Here is a 25,049-nt window from a genome sequence, read left to right on the forward strand (position 1 = left end):
ATGTACACTAACAAACTTACTACTTGTCTTAACAACTGGCAGTGTTTTTCACAGGCAGCACAGCTGAAGTGAGTTAAAAGAGGAATTTTTCTTATTCTTTTGTTTCACTAAAAGTTCTTCATTATCTAAGACATTGATTTTTTTCCTGCAACAGACTAGTTCATTTAAGCACTGTAAGTGAGCTATAATAGAAAAATTGCTGAGTAAATTAACTGATAATATATTAAGCTATTACAACATTTATAGATAGAACAAAGTATTTGAATTGGAATGATCCTATACATGTTTTCTCATAAGATTAGTCACCAAAACTAAATGCATACAGAAAAAGTAATTATTTGAAACCATGAGCTGTTATGATTAGTTCAAGAATAGTGTAGTTATGTGTTGTAAGATATTTGAATATAGACATCTAAATACCAGCTTTCTTTAGGAGTTGAGATACTTTACCTTCAGGGCTTTAGCAGGATTTGCCCTAATTAGCAGAGTTCCAGTTTATCTGTTAAGGGAAAAGGAAAATATTTGAGACAATTATGTTAACTTTTCTGTCTGTACTGTGTAATTGTTAACTCTCTCCAGGTTTTCTATTTGATGAAGCTTTCCTGAATCCAGGTGTGTTTTTGTTTTATTTTAAAATCAAGCTTGTTTCTCTATACAAAACTACATTAACAGAAAATGTATATATTAGTTCAAAAAGCTCATTGCTATCTTCTTCTGTTTCTCAGACCTCTAATTAGAAAGGCCAAGTAGCTGGAAACACCTACACTCTAGCTGAAAGCAGTTAAATAAAAGTCTAATTTCTTTTAATAGTATGTTTCCAAAGATCCCTATTGTTAGGTAAAAAGAAAAGGAGTACTTGTGGCACCTTAGAGACTAACCAATTTATCTGAGCATAAGCTTTTGTGAGCTACAGCTCACTTCATCGGATGCAGTTTCAAAGAGTTGCATAAATTGGTTAGTCTTTAAGGTACCACAAGTACTCCTTTTCTTTTTGCAAATACAGACTAACATGGCTGCTACTCTGAAACGTATTGTTAGGTAGTTGATTTAGTTTGAATCTCCATAGAAAGCCTCAGAGCATGATCTGTTTGTTTTGCAGGTGTGTTAGTTCATGAATAAGTTCACCCAAGTATTTCACCTCTCTTTCAGTTTGAGAGTTGCAATCTTCCAAATCATCTCATGCCTAAAGAAAACCATATTCAGAACAAGATTAAGACACAGTGGTGTGTGTGAGTATGCCAGACATGAATCCAAACAAATACAGCAGCACTAATAAAGCATGCATAATATGACCAGGACATTAACTCTTACACTTGCCTACACAGTTTTTTGCACCTTAACTAAACTCAGTTTTATGTACTGATTTAATTAAAAGAAAATCAGTACAACCCCTCTGGTATGAACACATGTACAAGTTTCAAAGAGTTTATATTATTTAGCTTGAGTTGGTTAGATATGAATACCTTTAAACTGATAAACGCATCCACAGTAGGAGATTGCATTGATTTAATTTAAAATAGCTTTTTTAAATGTACCAATTTAGTTAAATTGGTGTAAAGATGGAGGATAGACCAGGCCTTAGTGCTAGCATCATGATCTTACCGTGTATGCGCTCCAATGCTACACTTAATAGTAGACCTTGAGAATATTAACCACAGTGCTCATTAACAGGTAGGGAATTTGAGTCTCAGCTGCTTTAAAAATTACTTTGGAAGTTTGTTTTATACTAGTTCTTGTCATGCAAATCTCAGAGCAGGGATCCCTCCCTCCCACCGTGCCACAGAGCAAGCCAGGGTTTATGCATGATAGGAGCTGTGATGCTAAATTTGAGACCTAGTACATTCGTGGTCAATAACTGGTTACATGTCATAAAACTAAGATGTAAGGAAGAGATTCAGAAGTGAAAAAATGGAATTTATTAGGTTGTATGGCCTTTTTTTGTTAAAAATATTTTCAAATGCTATAATGGATCATTTCTACTTTTCCGATAAGTCACAGATACAAAAGGCATAGTTAAAATATTTAAAAAGACTACACTTTAAATCCATGTCATATACTACTAAAAACATCCATATCAACTCGTGATCTTTAAGACGCTTGTGTTAGACTAAATAGCCCATGACTGGGGAGAGTTATTTTGCCCATCTTGTGGGTGAAGGGTCTCATCAATTTCAGCAATGTAGGAGGTATATCCTTGTTACTTCGCTAATTAGCAACTTCTTATAAACATTATTCATATCTATTTACATGGCAAAATGTCCGGAACTAAAACAGAGTGAACACTCTGCTGTTATACACTGTAAATACCAAATATTTATGCACAACTATGGAAGTAGTAATAATAATAGTTCTATATTTTAAAAAAACCTCATCTTCATGGAGTAAAGAATTACGCATTTTATATTGTTACTTTTAAAAAAAACCCTAGCATTTAACCTGAGTACTGATCTATAAAAAAAAGCAGTTTTTCATCTTAGCGTAATTCTAAGTTATTATTCACAAATATAGAATACATTCTAGAATACGGTCACATCTTTTTGGCACTTGCAAAATTTTCAAACATTCATGAGAGGTAGAGCCAAATGTTTAGTAACTGTCCATTGTAGCGGAAATGTGGTAATGATCTTCAGTTCTCAAAATGTATTTTAATTAATAAGGACAACATCTTCTTTGTTCCTGCCAGATAGTCAGGATGTCATGTTTGTTTCTTCCAGAGAACATGCAAGGAATCTGGTTAAAGGAGGGGGGGAAAACTCAGTTAAAAACATATTGAAAAGTGACGACTACTACTACTAATAGTACAAACTGAAACTACAACTCTAAATTTTTTTTTTCATGGCATAATAGAAATAGAAATACCAGGAAAGACATGAAATGTCAAGGGGAAAAAAAAAAAGTTATTTTATAGAGTGAAGTGCATATGAGCAGTCTCCCTCAGGGACATGACTGGAGGGTCGCTACATAGATTCTTTTCATTTCTGTGTAAACACTTAACAGGTCTGCAATTCTCATTGCACAAGGACTACTCCTTTTTGCCCTATGTAATCCTGAGAGTCAGGATTTACAAGCCATGGTGCATGCTATAGCTACCAAGACCTTAGAGTATCATTTTTCTCATTGCTTTCACCTGTTTTAGGGCTTTTAGACTCCCTCCAAATTATTCTCTCTTTTCTAGAGGAAAAATGACAGACTGATGAAGCCCAAGATGGCCAGAGCTTTGGCAATTAAATAGGAAATTAAGACAGAGCACCTTCCAGCTAAGGATTTCAAAGCAGTTAATATTAATTGATTATGCCTTTAAATAAAAATGTACAAACATACATTAAAAGTTATTTCTGGTCTGCTATAAACTTTGTGATGATTGTTTTGGATTCAGTTATATCAATTTTTAAGGGAGTTTAAATAGGAACTATGCAACAGTCTCTAGGAGTATTTGTTAAGGATTTGCAGTGAGTAATTGTGGACAAGTGCCTTTCTTCAGTTCTTTCTTGGCCGAAGTAAATGAGATCACTCGCAAGCTTAAAGTTAAACAGTCTCTTAGTGCTCTGCTGGATCAGGCTCAGGCTGCTCAGCATTTTGCAGTGCGTTGCCTCTGAGCATATCACATCAGCACTCCATGCCTGACTGGTTTCCAGATGCAAGTCAGGCTGTTGGTATTGATATATAAAGCCCACAATGGCTTAAAGATTCTATACATCTTTGGCTGCATCTATCGTGGGCTTTTTTTAATTCAGCATTTTTCCTTTGTTACTAACTCTGGTTCATACCCAAGCAGCATTTAACCATGTCACCTCACCCTGCTCAGAATAGATCTAGACAACATGGTGCTTAAATTGCTGGCTGCAAGTCCCTTGCCTACACCAATTGGTGGTGCTGGACAGTGGGAATTTTTTGGGGAGGGGAGGCGTGGAACAACAAAAATACTATCAAATAATACTTTAGAGTCAGCCTTATTTCCTTGAGGCCAGCTCCATATGATCATCTCTAGATTTGCAGTTCTCGGAGCTGGAGACAAAGCATTCTCAGTAAAGGACCCCTGACTCCAGAATTCACTCCCCACTTCTTTGGTCCAGTAATGCCTCAGGCCTTCATCCTGTAATCTGTTGCACATGGAAAGAATTGCTGTGCCCTCCCAGAGATCCACTAATTTAAGTGGGGCTCTGTGCGGCACAGACCATCACCCACATGGACTGAATTGCAGGATCAGGGCTTGAGTTGCAAGGCTTAACTGCCCAAGGTTTTTTGGAAGGAGATGTCTGAGGAGTTACTGGCTGCATTAGCTAACATCGGTTTGCTGCTATATGTCTCATGTATATGGGTTTTATTGTAGATGCACTTAGAGCTTTGTACTAGGCCCATCTTAAGTATAAGAATACATATTATTGCTGCATTTGTAAACATTACAAAATAAAAAATAAGACTTACTCAAGATCATAAAGAAAACAGCGAAAGTTTTGTCTCACTTTCTTCCATAGCTGGCAGCTGCGCTTTGCAAAGAGCTTCTGTAAGTTCTGTTGTCTATAATATAAAATAAAAAGATTAAGTACAGACTTAAAAACGTCATAGTAGATCATAAAAATTGATGCAGCTGCTGAGTTCAAAACTGGAGAAAAGTAATTATGTGCTCTCCAACTCATCTCATTCTTTCCCACCTTTTTCTTTTCACCCGAGAAGCAGGGATATGCATATGCATTTATCTGCCCTAACTGAGCAATCTACCACTAAGACAGCATCTAATAGTCTCTATAAAATAGCATTGTCTTTCATGCAAAAAAATACAGTTATGATGTAAAAATAAAATTGTAGCAGGAGCGTGAAATTAATAGGTATAGGCTAGGGAGAAAAATAAATTTTCAGATGAGATTTGAAATGTGATGATGAGTACATAAGGCAAAGAGGTAGGGGAAGAGTTTCATTTACACCTAGAATAATAAAATAATCTCAATCATTATAATCCATCTATAACTGTCCCCCCAGCTGACAGCAGAAAATAACTAAAATTAAGAGAGCGCATAACCCAGCAGGGACAAACATACACCTGTCAAAGGCTTATGTTGGATCCTTTAAAATCAAGCTTTAAATGGTATAAAGCCCAATTTAAAAACAGCCTCAGTGAACTCAGTTTCAAACCAAATTAGTTGGCCAGTGTAGATTAGATAAACCCTGTTAAATATGGTTTTTAAAAACTATTTTGAAACTAGATCGAAGTTTTCATCTTCATGTTTGAAGACAGCTCATACTTCAAAGTTTAATATATCAATATTCTGTGTACAGAATCTTCCTAATAGGGCACGCTGATAAGATCTACTTTTGTGATAACTGCATACAGATTATTTTCATGCACTTCCATTGAGACTTAATACATTATCTTTAATCTTGCAATGAAAGAACTAAAGAAATTAGCCTATTAAAAATGAGTATTTATGTCTGTACCAGAACAGATCATATATACCACACATTAAATCTCTGATATCACCTTCCTCCCCGCAAATGATACGAAGCATAAGAAAAGGATGAGTTAAGATCAGAATTATGTTCATTATCTGCTGTCCTGCCACAACTTGCTCCAAAACAACTTCTTCCTTCCCTGTGTTTAGACACAGGAGCCAAATTCTGTCCTGACCATATGAAGACAGAGGGGTGCAAGACTGAGCCAAGTTTAGCTCAGACACTATAAATATCCAATCATTTTTCCATCAGTAAAGTGTTAAGAGTGCATTGTCTATGTCATAGTACAAGCCAAACAAAAGGAAAAGAATGTTCACAGTAACTCTTCCCAACATTCTAAATCTAGCCATATGAAAGTGATAAATACCATATTAATACTGCTGCTGTTGGGACTGCAACAAGGGTTAATGTGGAGCAGCGTGCTAAGCTCCAGATCAGCAACCATCTGTCGAGACTCAGCCAGCAAACGCTGGAGCTTACTTGTTGGTGAACAGGAGTCCTAGAAGAAACAGAAATTGAACCAAAGTTATTAAATGATCATTTTAAAACATGTTCACTGATTGCAAATGTGAAGAATTACCACTGGGCATTATTTAACAAAACAAAAAAAACCCTAACTTTGAAAATACATTGTAACATACAATGCCATTCCAGAATCTGTAATGGTTACAAATTTAAATGCTACCGTTTCCATTGAAAGGTCTGTGCAGGGTAACAGCTTGCATCTTGCTATGCATATACACATACACACTCCATTACTGTTAAAGACAGGTGCCAGTGACGAAACAAAAGCTAGTGTTTCAAATAGATGAAAAGGCAGCAAATTTCTTACTAGCTTCAATAAAGCAACTTGTCCTGGCAGCTGCTGAAAGGAGAGACAGCTGGTGGTAACTGAAAATGTGATCTTCCCCCATTTCTATACTTATAAACAAGCAGCATATCTCCAGGTTTAGAGAGGCATGCTTAATTCTTAGGCCCAGATCCTAATCCTAGGCCTATTAGGTCTTCAGTTAGCCTAAATGACACTGCAAAAGGTGCTGTGCTGGGTTACTGCTCATTTTCTCACACAACGGGGTTCCCACAGACCCAAATGATACTGAAACAGAATGGTGGGTTGATGCCTAATAATGTAAAGAATGGGAATTTGGGGATATACCATATCAGAGAGGGACCAAGAGACAATTCATGCCTGCCCCAATAGTTTTAATGACTGATTTGAAGTCTCCTATGTGGGAATGGTGAACTATCCTCCTGCTCCTAGGATCAAACTTGAGTTGCAATCCTCATCAGATGGACAGAACAAAACCCACAAAAGGTGCAAATAGAAATCTGCTCAACATTTCCTGCAATCTATAAATAAATCCAATCTGCACAACCCAAAAAGCAAACACAGACTGGCAACAAGTGGAATCAAGACAGTGCAAAAGCAGATTATAACCACGCAACAGCAATATTGTAATGACTAAGAAGAATATGAATAGAGAGATGGGAAGGAGGGAAGTTTCCAGTCAGCAAGCAGAACAAAGGAACAACCTCTGCCCATCAACCTCTAATAGCAGCACCCAATTAATCTCAGATCCCAAGATTTACTGGGATTGAGTAATGGTGACTAGCGCTATGTAAGCATGCTTGCTATTACCTGGTCCCCGATGCAAAGGGGAGACCCTCTGGCTTTGCCCCCTATGCTGGCACCATCAATAAGGCCAGCATCATTTGCCCTGCATCATTTGCAACCTAAATACCGCAATATCATGCTAACTCATGGTGAGAAACTGGAAGTGAAATTAATTATTATTTTAAAATATTTTTAAAAGGCAAAGACATGACAAGCAAGTGAGATTTTTAAAGTGATTCCAGTTTTAATAATCTATAACTCAGTGTAAAAAAAATAAATCAGCTTTTTTATACATGATTTGTGACTTGACTATACACTTTAAAACCCTTTTTAAAAGTCTAATTTACTTCATATATAGAAGGGAGAGAATAAAAACCAGACGCAAACTCACTCTTTTGTGAAAGTACATTCACTCTAACTTTAGCCATCCTAAAACTAAATGTACCACATTATGAAGCTAGATACTGACATAGTTGATAGTAGGACTGGTGCACTTATTTGCTGACTGAATCACTGATAAGTTACTGATCTCTGAAGGGAGGTCTGCATCGAAGAATTTCTCACATTTCTGGGGCCCATCTCTCTTCTGTGTGGACGTCAAACAACAGGGAGAGTCCGAGTAAAAGGAATTCTGATCCACACGTTCCTCACTGTCAATATAATTAAGATATTTCCTGAAACAATATCACCAGTAAATTCACTAAGAAAAGTCATAATGCAATATAAATACACTTAGGCCTTGATCCAGCAAAGCAGTCAAGCATGTGACTAACTATGTTAATGACATTACTCTCTTAAAGTTATTTACATGCTTAAGTGCTTTGATGGATCCAGCCTTAATTTTCTGAATACAAGAGAGGAATCCTGAAATACTTTCACGAAGAAGCGGATATACTACCATATGCTTAGCATGTTTACCTTAAATGACAGCACAAAAAGTATCAAGGTTCCTCAAAATATCTAAATGAAGGCAGCACCCCATGCTTTCATACTCTGACTCCACCTATTCCCTTATTGAAAACCTCCTTTAAACAAGTCTAAAAATGTAGCTTTAAATATTAAAGCGAAAATGTTAAGAGTTTAAAAGTTATTTGCCCACTTTGGACATCACTGGTCAGCTTCCTCCCACCCTTCTCTACACTGGATTTTTTTGGTGACAGTGGGTAGGGGGGACAGAATTTAAATACAATTTCTCATGAAATTGTAACTACAGCTAAAACTCAACTGCCTGGATATGGTTTCAGAGTGTGGAGCTAAAGGTGTATTGTTTCAGATGTCAGGAGGTAAACATCAGGCAGTGTAGGATCAGGCCTGACCTTTGGACACACACCCAACAGCATGCAAGACCTGTTCAGCCTAGAACTTCACATACAGCATCATCTCTTTATACCTTCAGCTTTCTCTGCTGAACTTTAGACCAGGTAGTATACTCAGAAGAGAGAAAATTCCAAAGTTGATATCGCTAATATTTTAATATGTATGTAAAGCTTTTTTATGCCAAAGGACTTCAACCTATACATAATTCCACATACAAAAAAAGATTAATTTAGGGTTCAGGTTGCTCAAGTATATTTCTTCACACCACCACATATTAAAAAAGCAATTGAATTGTAAGTTAAGGTAATAGTCACACCCAACACAATACCAGTGTCCAAGCACGCTGACCCACTACTATCAGGATACTCAACCATAGCATCACAAAGCCCTCTCTAGCACACTTACTTTCAGTTCAACAATAGGATCTCCCAAAATATGCCCATCAAGGAACTGAATGTTACACATATTCTTTCTTTCTCTAATAAAAGTTAATTTTACTTTCTACCCTTGATAAGAATATTGCTCAAGGATAGGGGGAAAACTACAAACATCTTGTCGCAATACACCACATGGAATCTATGCCAACCTCTCTGACTGCTCTGTAGTTTGACCAGCCACTTACTAATACTAATTAGAAGTTTTACAAAAAATAATAAAAACTTCAGCCAACCAGAAATCAGTCTATTCACATATGGCAGCACAGGAAACACACTGTACTAGTGCTCTAAATAGATGTTAGAGACACTGAACTGGGATAATTGCTAGAAAGCCAGCAAGTTGCAATGATTCTAAACAATAAATAGGATCACCTGCATCCTGTGGTCTGCTTACACAGAATGTCTAGTGTAGTCTGCAGCTTATTCACAGTTGTTTACATGTGTGCTCAGGGGTTTACTAGTAGTTTCTAGCTGTGCAACCACTTGTTTATTTCCAGCTGCTAAATGAATCAATTTCACTTTAATGGAGCTTTTTAAATGTTGTGTTATTCTTATTTTAAAAAGTTAAAAATTAAGAATTGACCATCTCTCAGCATGTTTTCCTATGATCCTCCCTCTCTAATAAGCAAAATCACCTTTTTGGACACATTTCTGCATCTATAGGGAATTACCAAATACCAAATGCATTTTTACATGCAACCCGACATTCATTAAGGACCACCATTAAGCACCACACTTTACAGGGCCAATACAGACGGTCCCTATCCCAAAGAATTTACAATCTAAAAAAGATGCTTTGGAAGACACAAAGGAAGAAGTTATCTCAGAACTGTTTTGTTTAATTTTAGTTACCCACTTATAAAATGGTACGGTCCAGAGTGCATTTGATTGACATGCACTAACATTTGTGAGCCTTTAGGAGGGATATGAATGAGGAGAAGTTGAGGGCCTACCACTCTTGGTTTAGGAGGTCATGCCACACAGTGATCCAGCTTTGAAGATGACAGCGTGCGGAATGGGAAAAGGAAATGAACAGGCTTGAATTTGGCATTAGTGGTTTGGTTCAAGATACAAATGGGCCTTGTTCAAACCAAATGGAGTGCAGGCCAGCAACAGTACAGTGACCAGCCAGTTTCGTGCTCCAACTTCAAAAATATAACCCACATTCACGTCCATTAAACAAAATGCAGCAACTGTTAGTACAACAGAAAGAGTCACTGTAGTCCGTAAAATGGAGATTGTGCCATCAATATAAAATTTCACACTCTCTCCTGATAAAAATATGGCAGTTCATCAGCGGAGTTAAGATCCCTCGACAGTTATTACAAAAACGGCAATGACTCATGCCAAAATGTCAGATGGACTGACAAGGGAAGCACCCTCCTTTGCCGACTGAATACCCAATTAAGCTATCACCAAGAGACTACAGAATCAAGAGTCAAGCCCTGGATAAGAGTGCAAACCCTAGCAAAGACCCCAAGCAACAGTAAATTCACACTGAGCGGGTTTGTGGTGGCAAAAGGTACCTTCAACCTCCCCTCATCCAAGGAGCGAATAAGCATTTAGTGCAGATTCCAAAAGAGGATAGCACTGGCTGGGAAATGGACGTGGCCAGGACAGCACATCTTCCATCAGTTGGGCTCCTATGAAGAAAAATCCTCATGGGAGGGCAACAGTAGAAGCACCTCACAGAGCAAATCCCATGCAAGGTAGAGTGGCCTTCACTGGCAGAAGGAAGTGACATCTACTCTTCCCTGCACTACCAAGGTTGAATCTGTTCCCAAGTGAGACTTTTGGGGGGCAGAGGCAAGGTGATTAAGTTAACAAAGTTTATAACTAATTCTCAAACAGGAATTCACTGGAATGGGAGTGTAGGGTTTCTAGGAAAGGATGCAAGGTTTTTGGGATGGGTGGGATGGAGGAGGTAGAAGAAAGGGGAGTAGATGGGGAGAGATGATTTATGGACAGTACAAAGTAACTCTAACCAAATGAAAAAGCTGGTTTACAAGTGCAAAAACTAAGCTATGTGGGAATGCTCTGGAACAGCATTCCATTTCAAACGGATGTCTATTCATCAAGCTTTTGTCCCTGAACGGAGATGGACCTATACAACTTTTGTTGTTGTATTGTTTTAAACAAACAAGAAAGAGTCAGTACTTTAAACGTGCCCCTACATAAAGTTCATATAATTGGATGTTGGAATATAGTCTCTGGGCAAGATCCTCAACTAGTGTAAATCTATTGCAATCAATTGTGCTAGCTAATTTGCACCAGCTGAAGAAATGGGCCTCTTCTGTGTCTAGTGGAGAGCTAAGTGGGAACAGGGATGAATTCTTCGTAAAGTGATCCAAAGGATTACGTCCTTGTATAATAATGTTGATAACTGAAAAAAATTAAGCAATCTGAGGAGGGAAACTGAAGCGAAGTGCTCTTCAGTGAACAGCTGCTGTCATGGTACATCCATCAGAATAGTCAGAGCTTTGAATTTCCTTGCCTATTGTCAGCATAACACTACGTACATAAATGTTTCCTTAGGGGGCTCCCAAAGCCTGCAAAATATACCAGTATTTCTTTAAAACTTCTTAATATGCAGAAACTCATTCTCCATCCCACTCGCCTCTACATAATTATAGCTGTATCTATAGATTTGGGTTTTCAAATGTAACAATACATAACCTTTTTAAGCTGGTACTTTTTATTCCATGTGCAGTCTTGGGACAGTTGCAAATTGCTCTGCACCACACATTTCCATCTCCTTCTATGGGTCTGAAAATCTGCATCCATTCCAGATCTGTTAGTGGCTTATAACATGCAGCTTTATCTATGATGGAGTTAAGAGTACAGAAGCCAGATTCATCTATGGGAAGTGTACCAGGAGACGCTCTGCTTTTTCGGTCACATGAAATTCCCACTGTCTCTGTCTGATCATTACATTCAATATCAGTTCTGTCAGACTGCTTTGACCCAGGATGCCAGCAATTCAATGAATCTAAATGAGGACTGAAGTTGAGCCAATGCTCGTGTATAGGTAAAGATGCTCTGAAGTTTTGTTGGTCTCTGCTTAGAAATACATCTTGTGAAGTTTGAGATGTTTCCCTGCCTTCCACAGACCTCATACTGTTTCTATCAGATACAGTTCTGCTGTCTAGTTCATCTGTGCTTACTGAAGCATTCTGCTTTTCATCTTCCATAAACAAAGTCTTTTGTCCATGTGATAAACCTTTACAGATTTTCTGAAGCTGATTTAAGTGAGCCAAGGTACCTTCCTCCATGTCTGACACATTAATTAGCTGGCTATTCTTTGCTTCACACATATTACAGATTTTTTTTAGACTGCATTTCTGAGTTTGCGTAGTCCCATATTCTTTAGGTATCTTCTGAGTGCCTTCACTGCTAACTGTGTCTTTTTCGTTGCTACTTTCAAGGTCTGATAATACCAAACCGATACTACAACGGCATGATAAAGAACTCTAGTTATAAATACTGCATTTAATATTTGAATTGTATTTGGTAATAAACCATACTTTGTAGGATTGTGGCTTCATCCTGTGCTAAATGTGTGATACAAAGGCAAAGAGCTGTGCCCACACAGAACCCCACTGGCACACTGGTGGGGCTGTCAATCCATGCATTGTACATTGCAGGATCAGGAACAGAGAGTTTTTATATTTTACCCATATTATATACTGTAGGAATTCTACTTGAATCTATAAATTGTGCTCCGATTTTCCAGACTGAAAACAAAAGCCATTTGAATTTTTAAAAATTAGACACTATATTAATAGGCCAGTTTCATGATGCTCCATATCTCCAGACCGCTCTTTAGCAGTTTCACAAGAGAGAGAGAAATGGACACCAACGTATCAGTCTAAGGATTGAATTCATGCTGGGAAACAAGGAAAGTTTAATCTAGGACAGTGGTCAACAAAAATTTTTCATCCGTGGACCCCTGAAAAAATTTCAAATGGAGGTGCCAGACCCCTTTGAAAAATCTTAGATATAGTCTGCAGACCCCCGGGGGTCTGCGGACCACAGGTTGAGAACCACTGCTAACATTCAATATAAATAACAAAAAATATTAAAGGTGAGAGAAAATATAAGCTTTATACTGTACATGTAACCACATGTACAAACAACAGGCATTAGGAATAAAAGTCATTTGGTGTAAAAAAAAATAGTTGTTTGAATTCTACACCGTTTTTGAGGAAAAGCATGCAGCTAAAAGTACGTGGCTAAGAATAGCATAAGGTACATCCACTAGAAGCATACTCTTCTAAAGTGCTCCCGGCTACTTTTTTGTAGACACAGTAACTTAATGTTGACTAATTAAAAACAAAAACAAAAAAACAAGGAAGCCCCAGAAGTCTGACAGGCACTTAATCTGAAACACTAGTAAGGATCAAATTCATTAAAGAAATGTTACAAGGTAGAATGATTAAGCAGGCATAAAAAGATAGTATAGTGAATAATAGTAATTTTTACTATGGCTTATTTTACTAGAAACATTTAGGACTAGATTTGTTATGTTTACTCTAATACTAGTTTATGTAATTTGATTTTATAAAATTTTATTTCTTACACAGTAGTAGTTGTTGTCTGACTCAGCCGATGCTCTAGTCTGTGACTAACATACACTATGTCTCTTGACCACATAACCGAAAACTACATGAGAACAGTATTGCATATTTGTGGCTCACAGGCCAGAGGTGTCATATTTTAATGTATAAAAGTGCTGAAGTATACATTTTTTTAGAATACTAACTGTGTCATACATGATTGATTCTCTCCTTAAACAATTATGAAAGCCACTTCACCAAGCTTACTTTGTTTCGTGTGCCTCCCCCTTGTGTTTCTGCCAAAATTCTTGAGAACTCTCCAAGTTGAAATGAAGAAATTGCAGATCATGCTGCTGTTTTACATAGATCTACTTCCAGACAGTGATAAAACAGTTAGTGAAACGCTGAAGAACAAGGAATATTATGCCATCTTACTTTAATATACTGCTTTTCATCTCAAAAGATCTCCAGAGCATTTTACAATCCAACACTGATATTCAAACAGAAAAAAAAAAGTGTCTGATCCTGCATTTCCAATGGGAGTCTGGGGTGAATGGGAATGTAAGATTTGGCTCTACCTAGGAATTACTTTAAACCCTATTAAAAATGCAGCTATCCCTGATTGAAAAAAAAACAGTAGCTGCTTAGCAAAATAGGACAATACCACACAACACTGTAAGGCAAGAAGTACAGAACACTATATTCAATTAATACTGTGTGGAAATTGTATAGACAGAATAAAAGTTACCAGAGTTGGATTATGGTCAAAACACACACAGACTAAACACTGCTACACTTACAAAAAGTGCCATGTGATCATTTAAAGATTCCAGGTCATCAGGATATTGGCTTTAACTCTCTTCTGAAAAAGGACAGCACATCTAGCAACACAGTGCCCCTTAATACCAAGTGAATTCACTTCAGTCATAAAGGATCTGATTTTCCAAGGTGTAGAACACTCACAGCTCCCATTTGCTTTAATAGGAACTGTGGGTGCTCAGAAAACAAGGCCCAAAATTTTTACAATTTAATTCCACAGATAATGACAAGTTATTCTGAAAATGTATCTTATTAAATATCAAAGCAATGCATATTTGGTAAAGTTGTTTATTTTAATTCATGGTCATTTCCCCCCCTAGACTTAGGCCCCAATTCTGCAAAAACTCATGCATGTGCTTAACTTTACACTGGCAAGGTGGGACTCCTCCCACTGGGTGAAGCTGAGCACATGCCTAAGTCTGTGTGGGTATGGAACATATTTGTCACAACACCAAACATTTTGACATAAAATCAGTGCTCTAACCTTTACTTACTATAATCAGTATGTAAAAAATAGGGATTTATACCATAGGTTGCTAGTCATAAGCAGCTCAAGATCTACAGTGGGTCCATGATTTAGCAATAGTGAACAAAATGTATTACTTAATTGAACTGTTAATTCTATTTATTTGTATATAGTTCTATATAGACAAATGTTATTACTGAAAACTGCCTTCATAAACACAGAAAAGAAATGCAATGAGGATCATACCTGCCGCAAATTGGACAGTTCTGTGTTGGTCCGGACTTGTTTAGACTTGGCAGATTGAAGAAGCTGATCTTGTCTATTTGCTTTCTCAACTGTTTTAAAACAATTATTTTCCCCATAGAAATCAAAGTGCAAAACGAAATACAGCCAAGAGAAATCTCAAATACACACAAGAGAGAATGTCATAAAAAGTAATATTAACCTAAAAAGTCTCAAGATCAACACAATGCTTTTTCATGAACAAGACAGACACCTCTTTCTATAACTCATGGGCCAACTAAATAAAACATTCAGGTATGGTTTTTCACCTCAACAGGCACCCAACTTTTAGCAATATTTTTAAAATACATTTCATATTACCATCACTCACTGGCTTATCTTTGTTGTTATATTTTTAAGATTCCTTTATGAAAAAGCAAACTCAGAAATAAATTCCAACTTTGTGTCTGTGTGGGGGAAACAGCTGCAAGTATGGTTTTAAACACACGAGGGGTCAATGCTTGGTGCAGATGAGATGGGGGAGGTCAGTGGCTTAAAGCTCCCCGCAACAGGGGACAGAATCTCTTATTTAGTCTTCAACCTCCATTGGCAAATTGTACATTTTGAACTATGGAAGAGCAGCATTCTCTTAGTACTATTTTGCTGCAGTAACAGCAATATCTACACACAAATGCAAAGTGCACATGCCAAGACATACACTCACTCCTTTTTGCTATTCAGGTCTTCATGTTAGGGCATTTTAAACCAAGAGTTCATTACGGGAGAATAGCAGCCAAATGAACACTCTCCCTCCTTCCCAACATTTGCTTACTGCTAATGGGAGAAGCTGAAGGCATTCAGCACCTCACAAGCTCAGCCTCAGCCATGTTACAGACTCTTGTCTTTTTATTAGCTCTAGCTTTAAGAGTCATTTTTTTGTTTTTAATTGTTTCACCATTTTCTATGCAGTTGTGAGAGAAGGGGAAAAACGTCACTCATGTTTACCTATGTTACTAATACATTAGATCAGAGGTTCTCAAACACTAACACAGAGACTGACCCCTGTACCACCTATCCCCCCCATTCACAATCCAAATAACCACCTTCCCTCCCATTCATGCTCACATAAGATCCCTGTGGCAACTACATAAATTGCTTTAGTAGAAAAGCAATACTATGAATATACTTTTAGCTTCTTTTAATATAATTTAACAGGGGCCAATAAAGGGAAGGATACGATGAGATAGCTCTCTCTAGATCACCAGCAAGTGTTGCAAAGACCACAATCTGAAAACCTCTGACCCATCGAGAATTGGGCACTAAAGCCCTTCACTCACCATTAAGTACAAGCTCATTCTTCAAGTAGTTGTTTTCTTGTTTGAGGCGTATGATTTCTTCCCGCTGTTCATTATTTTCTTTTGTCTTTTCACTGAGGTCATCTTTAAAATAAAGTGTGTTCTTGAGTGAAAGGTATACACTCAGATTTACAGTGGAGTAGGTGTCAGTTATATTACTTACCTTTTAATTTATTCATTTCAAATGTTAGTTGTTTCAGTCTCAGTTTGAAATCCTGCTTTTCTTTATTGATACTGGATTCCCCCATCTTAGCTGCACGCAATGCACTTTCTAACTTTTTAAATTTAGACGTAAATTCAGTAATGTGATTGGTTGCTTCAAGTATATCTTTGTCCTACAAAAATAAGAAAATAAAGCATACTTAAATATTTTTTTCTTTTATCTTCTTTTCTAGGTCTTCTCATTTTGTCTGGTAGATGCTGATGCAATAGTGAAAGCTTCCCACTCTACTAACAGTCTCATGCTGAATTGAAGACGATTTGCTCTGAACTCTGGACAATCAGAAATGGTGTTTACAGAAGTCCACTATGCTTTCTGAATACATGGGTTTCTGGTTTGTTGAAGATTTTTCCACTTTCAGTCAAGTCAACCATCCAGCAATCTGATCACACCACATTAGGTAATGGCATTAGAGTTTTGTTCAGATACTTTGGCATGCAGTGAGAAGATGACAGATGTTACCTTTAGCTTTAGCATCGTAATGAGTTCCTGTTCTCTAGCTTGTAACTGGCCTATTTTAGCAGACAGCTCCAACACTGAACAGTTGAGACTTTGATTTTTCTCCTAATAAATAGGAAGGAAAAAAGTATCAACTAGTGACTAGTTACACTGTTACTAAATAAACTTTCAGTAATGCAACATCAAGGGGCTCTTTCTTCTGATAAATATATGCACAACTTTAAATAAATGTCAAGAGGGAGGCAACATAGTTTAGAGAGTAGAAACTGGGGCTTGGGAGCCAGTTGTTCCTAAATTCTAATCCTGGTTGTCCTCCAATTTACACTCTTACTTTTGACAAGTCATATCTCCTCTCTGTGCATTAGATTATCCATCTGTAAAATGAGGAGGGGTGGTGAAAGAATTTATAAATGGCTTTGAAGACATAAATCGCTATTTAAATAGCAACAAGTTTTGGAGGGATAAAATAGGACTCTTAAAAAAAAATCTTAATACCATTAACAGCTCACTTTGTTTTTGTTCTTACCTTTAAAAAAAAAAAAAAAAAAGAATTAACAGCAAGGTTCAGAAATTCCTAAGTATTGAAACACCAAGTTTGGGAAACACTATTCCAAAGAGTTCTAGATCAAGGAAGGGAACAGAGAATGAGGGGATAAAACAAGATACAGCAGAGGCAGCTCTGCATTGTTCAGCTAGTATATATCAGAGCTAAACTTATGGATATCCCATTCTGTATTATAGTCTACTGGTTAGAACAGGGCATTAGGAGTTAGAACTCCTGGGTACTATTCCCAGCTCTTTCATATGATCACAGCCAAGTCTCTTACCCAATCCGTGCCTCTGCTTATCCATCTGTAAAATGGTTATGCTACCACCAACCAGCCTTATAGAGCTTGTGTGACACTTAACGTTTAAAAGATCAGGTAAGAGAGGATATAGAAAATGCAAAGTATTACTGAACTACATTGTAATAGTATTTTTAAATTGTGTTTTAGATAGATAAAGTTATAATTGCCAAATGAACAAAAAGACATGAAAAAAACTGCAGTTTTAATTACTTACATATCTTTAAACTGATGACAAGATTTTATAATTCATGATAGCAAGTTAAATTTATAGCAATGGCTTTCTAAAACTGTTCATAATAAAATGGCAAGTACTGCAGTTGGTCAGTTTAATGGCTGCAGTTTTGGCATCCCCTCACTGGTAAGTGGCGCTCCCCAGAAACCAATCAAATAGAGACTGCAATCACAAAACCTTATTAGAATAATACCTTAACCTAGTGTTATTTGACCCAAAGACAAGAACAATATAGAAGCCTAAATCTGCAGTCCTTATATACAGAAAATACCTGCAGACTTCAGTGGGAGTTGCATGAACACAACCAATACCTACCTCCAGGGCCTGACAATGAAGAGTTGTATCTGTTGCTTTTTGAGACAGCTCCTGAAGCTTCTGTTGAGTATTTTCAAGTGTTGTCCTACGATCATTCTGCTGAGATTCTAAGAGCTTTAATCTCTGTGTTAGTGTTCTTATCATCTCATTTCTTTTGTGTAGTTCATCTGAGGAAAGAGATCAGGTATCTAATGTGAGCAAATAGTTTAAATGATTTTTCGCACACCATCTTTTAAAAAGTAGAAGTACTTTAACACAGCATTTTAAAGTACAAAAAACATTTAATTTCTAGAAATGGATGCACAGTGGCATAATCCTGAAGTAGACGTATTGATTTTTACCTGACATATTTCTTCCCTACTTAATTGTACATTTTTGAGTTTGCAGAGAGAGTTATCAATATGTATTTTATATAAATTCTACACAGGTTAAAAGGTTATAATAATGAAGTAAATTTACAGTCCTTAAAACAAAAAATTATAACTGTTTTCAGGTAATAGTTTCTTTCAGAAGTGCAAAGGATCTCGCTGCTTTCAGAGTTGCTATAACAAATCATCTTTTAATAAGCTCTAAAGAGATCCTTCCCTCCATGACATTCTAGTATTTCCATGGTAATCTAAGACACATAGAATATTCATTCTGTTGTGAGATACCATTTAAACATGGCTGAGGGGACAGATCGCCCAAAGTCTCATTCTGATTGGCTGGCAGTGCCTTCCTGATGATGTCACAGCTGTGCCCTAATTCCTGATGGTACAGAGCTAAAATCTCATTGTTAAAATAACGCAACAATTCCTACACTCTTAATGTTCAGAGAATGTAGAGGAAAAAGTTAGTGAGGAAAGAGGTAAAAAATAAGTACCCTGTGGGGCTGACAGAAGAAGACACACCATTGAGGATAAGGGGACAGCAAAGGGATGAACAACAAAAAGTGACAGTCACGATTTAAGGGGCACCCCAACCAGATTGACCTTTCAGTAGCAGGTTGTGACTTGAAAATTAAACTCCACAATACTCAATAGACCAAATTATTTTTATAATCAGGTTAAAAGTGGCTGTTAGATTATAAGGATATCATAGGAAGAGCAGCTAGATTTCTGTGGGACAGAAAGGGAGATGGTAAAATCCAAATAATCCAGGGAATGTTTAAAAAACAAGAGAGGTTCAGAAAAAAAAAAAAAAACACACAATCCCAAATAGCCAAGTTAAGGACACTCTGCTATAGTTTATTATTACATTAAAACAACACTCCTAAGATATGATTTACAACATTATGTGCTTTTTCCTACATATTTTATGATGCAATTTTTTTAAATGATACTTTTCACTAGTAAGGATTCATGGAATCAGCATGCGGTTTGAGAAGGAAAAGATTATCAAATTACCAGGTCCATCTCCTTCCAATCAATAATCAGACAATTTTAGTACCACTGAGGAAGTTGTTGTCTCTGAAAGAATACTGACAACAACATTTGGAAAGATGGAAAAAAAAAAAATCAAAAATCAAAAACATCCTTTACGTGCTGTAACATTATTACACACAGAGGGGGCTCTGCAAGGGCACAAACATCTACCCATAAGAATCTGCTGACAGGACCAGGGCCTTACATTGTACAGTACTTACTTTCTAGCCTGCTGCATCGTTCTGCCAGAGTCAGTATTTTTTGTCGATCATCTTCCCAGGCTAGTAGCTGTCTCTGATGCACGGCAACCATGTCATTGAGCTCCTTATCACGATCTTTCAGTTCTGCTATTAACAGCTGGAGTTCTTTCCTCTGTTTCTGAATGGTGCTGCTCTCAAGGTCTGTGCGAGGATTCTACAGAAAGAAACTGCTCCATCATATACAAGCAACAAGAAATTAATCACAAAACTATCTAATTAACATGTTATGTCATTATATAATGCTGTGAGGTGGCTACTTGTATTTTTAAAACAAACATTTCAATAAGCCATTTAAAATCACCAAAAATAAACCCAAGGAGAGCACTAGAGCCTTCCTAAATTTCAATATAAAAATCAGAAATTGCATTTTTATAGCTCAATTAAAGCCTACTCTTAAAGCTAAATAGTAATTTACTTTTAATAACCAAATTCCAACATTAAAAGAAGAATCGATAATGTGGCAATAATCACCCACGCTAATTAGTTAGCATCTTTAAATTTAATCTAAAATTAAACATCATCTTTTCACATCTGAAATCAGATCATCCGAGATCTCTTGTTTACACTTTGATAAATACACAAATAGTTTAGCATTTTGGGGGGAGTATTCAAACCTTATTTCTTTTATTTGGTTACACTGACATTTATTAACTCTTGATAACTATCTGATGAAGAATAAAGTAACTTAAAACAACAGTTCAGCCTCTTATACCACCTCAGGCCTCAATCTGCAAACATTTACACACACGCTTAATTTTATTCCTGGTAGTAAAATTAAGGATATCTCCTTGAAGAAATTATACAAAAATTGTAAGTGTCTGTAAGATCAGGGCCTAAATCTACACAACAATCCCCAGAGATATTCAGCTTTCTGTACCATTACAGGTTTCCAGGATTCTACTAACATTAAATTAGAGCAGATTACAATGTTTCTTTTTACAAAGATGTATAAAGTAGGAGAGCATGCTTTATCCTATTCTCCATCTTACTTTGATGTACGACTTGAAGAAAAACTAATACCTAGCAGTTTTGATTGAAGCTCTCTGCACTTCAATGAATGCTTTCCTGTTAAACAAACTATATATGCTATGTTTCAGAGTAGCAGCCATGTTAGTCTGTATTCGCAAAAAGAAAAGGAGTACTTGTGGCACCTTAGAGACTAACCAATTTATTTGAGCATAAGCTTTCGTGAGCTACAGCTCACTCCATCGGATGCATAAAGTGGAAAATGCAGTGAGGATGTTTTATACACACAGACCATGAAAAAATGGGTGTTTATCACTCCAAAAGGTTCTCTCTCCCCCCACCCCCACTTTCCGGCTGGTAATAGCTTATCTAAAGTGATCACGCTCACTCGCCATTTCCAGCTCCTTGATTATCATACACATTGTAAGGAGAGTGATCACTTCCTTACAATGTGTATGATAATCAAGGTGCTGGAAATGGCGAGTGAGTGTGATCACTTTAGATAAGCTATTACCAGCCAGAGAGTGGGGGGTAGAGGGAGAGAGAACCTTTTGGAGTGACAAACACCCATTTTTTCATGGTCTGTGTGTATAAAACATCCTCACTGCATTTTCCATTTTATGCATCCAATGGAGTGAGCTGTAGCTCACTAAAGCTTATGCTCAAATAAATTGGTTAGTCTCTAAGGTGCCACAAGTACTCCTTTTCTTTTTGTATATATGCTACATATTTAAAGTGTTGTTTGTTTGGTTTTTTTACCTGGGGTGAAGCTGAGAGAGGTAATGATGAACTCATAGGTATTCTGTGATCAGGTGTTCACCACTTACTAATGGGTCTTGATAAATATTTTCTACAATTTTAAGATTCAGTTTGAAGCGTTGTAGGTCTTGGTGGGCAGGTATGTTTGTACAATGAGGTCGCTAAAAGAGTTTAAAAAATACATCAATGAATACTGGTATAAGCATACTCTGAAGTCATCCAGTGAAACAGAGGAAACATAAAAGAGACTCCTCTTGTTTTTGCTGATACAGACTAACAGCTACCGCTCTGAAACCTGTCACTAGGTAAGAGACGTCTGTTTACGGGCTGCCAATCAATTCTGTCCTGTAGCACAGGGACTTTTAACTCTCTCCGCACCCAGGGGGGCAACTTCCCGTCCCTGGCACCACTTCCCTGCCGGTAGTTTGCCAGGCCTCCATTCTCCTCTCTAAATCACACTTCAAGGTCTAGAACCCCAGCCCCCACCGCAGGGGCAGAGGGACTGAAGGGGCTACTCGCCGCCCCCTCCCCCGGCACTAAGGGCTCAGCCCCAGAGCTGGGGGTGCCAGGCGGTCTGAGGGGAAACGCTCCCCCGGGGGCTCAGGCCAAGCTCGCGCTGCCGCCTCCCACAGGCCGATGGGGCCGCCTGGCCGTCCCGCCGCTCGCGGGGGGGGGGGAGGGGCGCGGCAGCGCTTCCGTCCCAAGTCGCCCCCAGGGCTGCTCCTCAGGGGCGGGGAAGCCCGGGCGCCCCCCGGCAGCGCCGGAGCCCGGCTTGGAAACCCGCGCCCGCCGCCGAGCTCCGTGCGCTCGGAGGGACCCTGCGGCTGGGCTCGGCTCCAGAGCCTGTAGCCCGTTATCCGAGGGAACCGCTGGGAGCTCAGCCCCACCCCCGAGAGGCGCCCCCGTTCGGAGGCTGCTGGGCAGGGTCGCCACCTTGCTGGGAAGGTATCGGGGACACCTGGCGAGTTTTATACCATGGCGGCGTCCGCGCTGTGCAGCCGCTCCCGTCCTGAGCTTCCAGTTTAGGGCCCCGCCCCAGCCGATCGGAAACCCTAATCCCGCTCCCCGCCGGCTCTAGTTCCACAGCCGGGTCGTGCCGTGTTTTGCAGCTCCTGGCTGCACTCCATCGTCAGCTGAAGCACACGAAGCCCCGGACCTCAACCGACGTGTGGTCTCCCATCCAGCGGCTGAATCCCCCGCGATCCCGCTTAGCTTAACTCCATCGCAGCTCTCCCGCCTCAGCCGGCCCACAGACCCCCCCCCTCCGGCCTCCATTAGCCCCACCCTATCGGTTGCGTCACTCGGCTCACGCGCTGGACCCGTTACCTGGAGAGGTTCGAACGCCGCGCGAGCGGTTAAAGCCGTTGGGTCGCGAGCAAGCGCCACCTCGGGGGGGGAGGGTTTCGGAACTCCGGCTCTACGGCTTGGGGCGGTGCCCGGCGAAGGAGCGCGGGAGGGGGGCGGGGCTAGGGTACGGCCGCCCCCTGCCGGCCACTTTTCCAGTCCCCCCTATAGGCGTTAATTGCCCGGCCGGCCACCGCCCCTTGGCTCGGCAGCTACCGGGGGTGAGGTGAGAGGCGCGTGAGCTGGGGGTGCAGCTCTCCCCCTTTCGGGGACACGCAGAGTCTTTTGCCCTGGAGAACGGGAACGGAGTGGGTTAGTTACTCCATTTCTGCCCTTCGTTAGTGCGGAGGGGGAGAGAGGGTTGAAATATCTGGTTTTTGCACAGCTTGAAGAGGAAGTGTATTTAGTTTTTAGAAGTACTGTATAAGTGGCTACTTATGTGCACTTATAAGTACTTCTGTGCACTCTAAGTGCACTTCATTTTATCTGATTTTATGATTACATGAAACTTGTCATGATAAAATTATTGTACTTTAATACACTTTAGGGATTTAGAACGATTGAGCTTTTCTGCTGTCATGCAGTAGTGTAATGGGTGAAATTACAGAAAACATATATGCTCGAAACTGAATTCATAAGACATATCTAACAAAACCTGGCACGTATATGCAGGTGCCACAAGAAGGGGTGTTTTTATGAAGGTGACTAATATCCTGAACATCTCAGGGCAGTTGTTGCTTGTCAGATACAGGGCATAAGATTAATTAAAACAATCAGTTTATATGCTATGATGACTGAAGTTAGGTGTATTTAAAACCACTTTATCAGAGAAGCTTTAGCTGCTACTGTATATATATTGCAAGTCATCACAGTAGCACCCCTTTATTAAAAATTTGAACATAACAGTTGCAAAGAGAAATTTCGTAATATTCAAGTACCAACATCAATTTTGGCCCATCAATTTACAGACTACCTATGCTAAAACATTTAGCAGGAAAAGTCTTTGGTATGAAGTTACTTAGTTATTTGTCACAAAGGTGTGGCTACAATCAGATGAAACAATATCTTTCAACATCAATATAATGCCTACATTGAAGAAATTTGGCCCTTAGGCCTAGAGGTGGTTTGGTTTAACCACAATTTGAATTTCTCTCAAGCCAGCTACATGCTAATACTACTAAGAAATCAGCTGAAGTCTTTCTAAAGATAATTCATCTTTTATTACTTAATTGACAGAACTAGTTACAGTTTCATAGTATAAAGCTGAAAAAAGAGCTAGGGTGTGTTGTTCAGCCAGGTTGATACATTTATTCACAATACTTTTTCCTAATATTCAGTTTCTTAATTAGCACTGTATTTAAATTCAGCAAACATTTATCTTTAAGCATATAGTCCTGGTTTGAACTCTATCAGTTTAATACTAGCAGCAAACTATAAGTCAGATTTCCAGATACTGTTTATTCCAGACTCGTACATATTAAGTGAACTAACCCTATGAGCCAATATCGCATGAGACTGGTAGGAGTCATGCAAATCTTATCTTACAGTATTTGTTGCAAAAAGCTTGTCCTACATTCTTTCAGTGCTCCTTGCTCTATCAACCCTTTTAATATGAAACTATTAACAGATCTTGGGAACTTGAGGCCCATTTCTGATCTCACTTTTAATTTACACCAATTTAAATAACTCCACTAAAGTCAGAGGAGTTACACCCGTGTAAGTGCATCAAACTGATTTCCACTTGGATCATCTAAAAGGGGGGAGGGGGAAGGGTCAAGTGAGAACACAGTTTTACTAGGCTGTCAATTAATTGCAGTTAACTCACGATTAACTAAAAAAATTAATCCTGATTAATCACACTGTTAAACAATAGAATACCAATTGAAATTTATTAAATATTTTTGGATGTTTTTCTACATTTTCAAATATATTGATTTCAGTTACAACACAGAATACAGAGTGTACTCTGCTTACTTTTTTATTACAAATATTTGCACTGTAAAAACAG

General features: G+C 38.5%; 1 protein-coding gene and 1 long non-coding RNA gene across 15 annotated transcripts; one reads left to right on the forward strand and one right to left on the reverse strand.

Moving 5' to 3' along the window:
• Positions 1–1,893: 1,893 nt before the first annotated feature.
• On the reverse strand, positions 1,894–23,133 carry CCDC62 (coiled-coil domain containing 62). Of its 14 annotated transcripts, none has more exons than XM_037878747.2 (13): positions 23,024–23,133; positions 21,698–21,858; positions 19,934–20,126; positions 18,310–18,476; positions 16,918–17,019; positions 16,399–16,570; positions 16,218–16,319; positions 14,905–14,993; positions 13,641–13,741; positions 7,533–7,737; positions 5,816–5,947; positions 4,426–4,518; positions 1,894–2,730 (listed from the first exon to the last, which is right to left on the reverse strand). In XM_037878747.2, the coding sequence occupies exons 2-12, from the start codon at positions 21,731–21,733 to the stop codon at positions 4,432–4,434; spliced, it is 1,386 nt and encodes a 461-aa protein (XP_037734675.1). In that variant the 5' UTR covers positions 21,734–21,858; positions 23,024–23,133; the 3' UTR covers positions 1,894–2,730; positions 4,426–4,431. The 14 variants fall into 14 exon arrangements, with proteins under 14 accessions (XP_037734675.1, XP_043385147.1, XP_043385152.1 ...); XM_043529212.1 differs by having other exon boundaries at positions 21,698–21,906; positions 23,024–23,046; XM_043529217.1 differs by having other exon boundaries at positions 7,533–7,713; positions 21,698–21,906; positions 22,864–23,025.
• On the forward strand, positions 14,777–17,094 carry LOC119563772. Its single transcript, XR_006285959.1, has 2 exons — positions 14,777–15,195; positions 16,631–17,094. It is a non-coding gene; the product is annotated as an uncharacterized LOC119563772 (long non-coding RNA).
• Positions 23,134–25,049: the final 1,916 nt, after the last annotated feature.

The sequence above is a fragment of the Chelonia mydas genome, chromosome 15 (assembly GCF_015237465.2).
Source record: "Chelonia mydas isolate rCheMyd1 chromosome 15, rCheMyd1.pri.v2, whole genome shotgun sequence".
Classification (NCBI taxonomy): Eukaryota; Metazoa; Chordata; order Testudines; family Cheloniidae; genus Chelonia; species Chelonia mydas.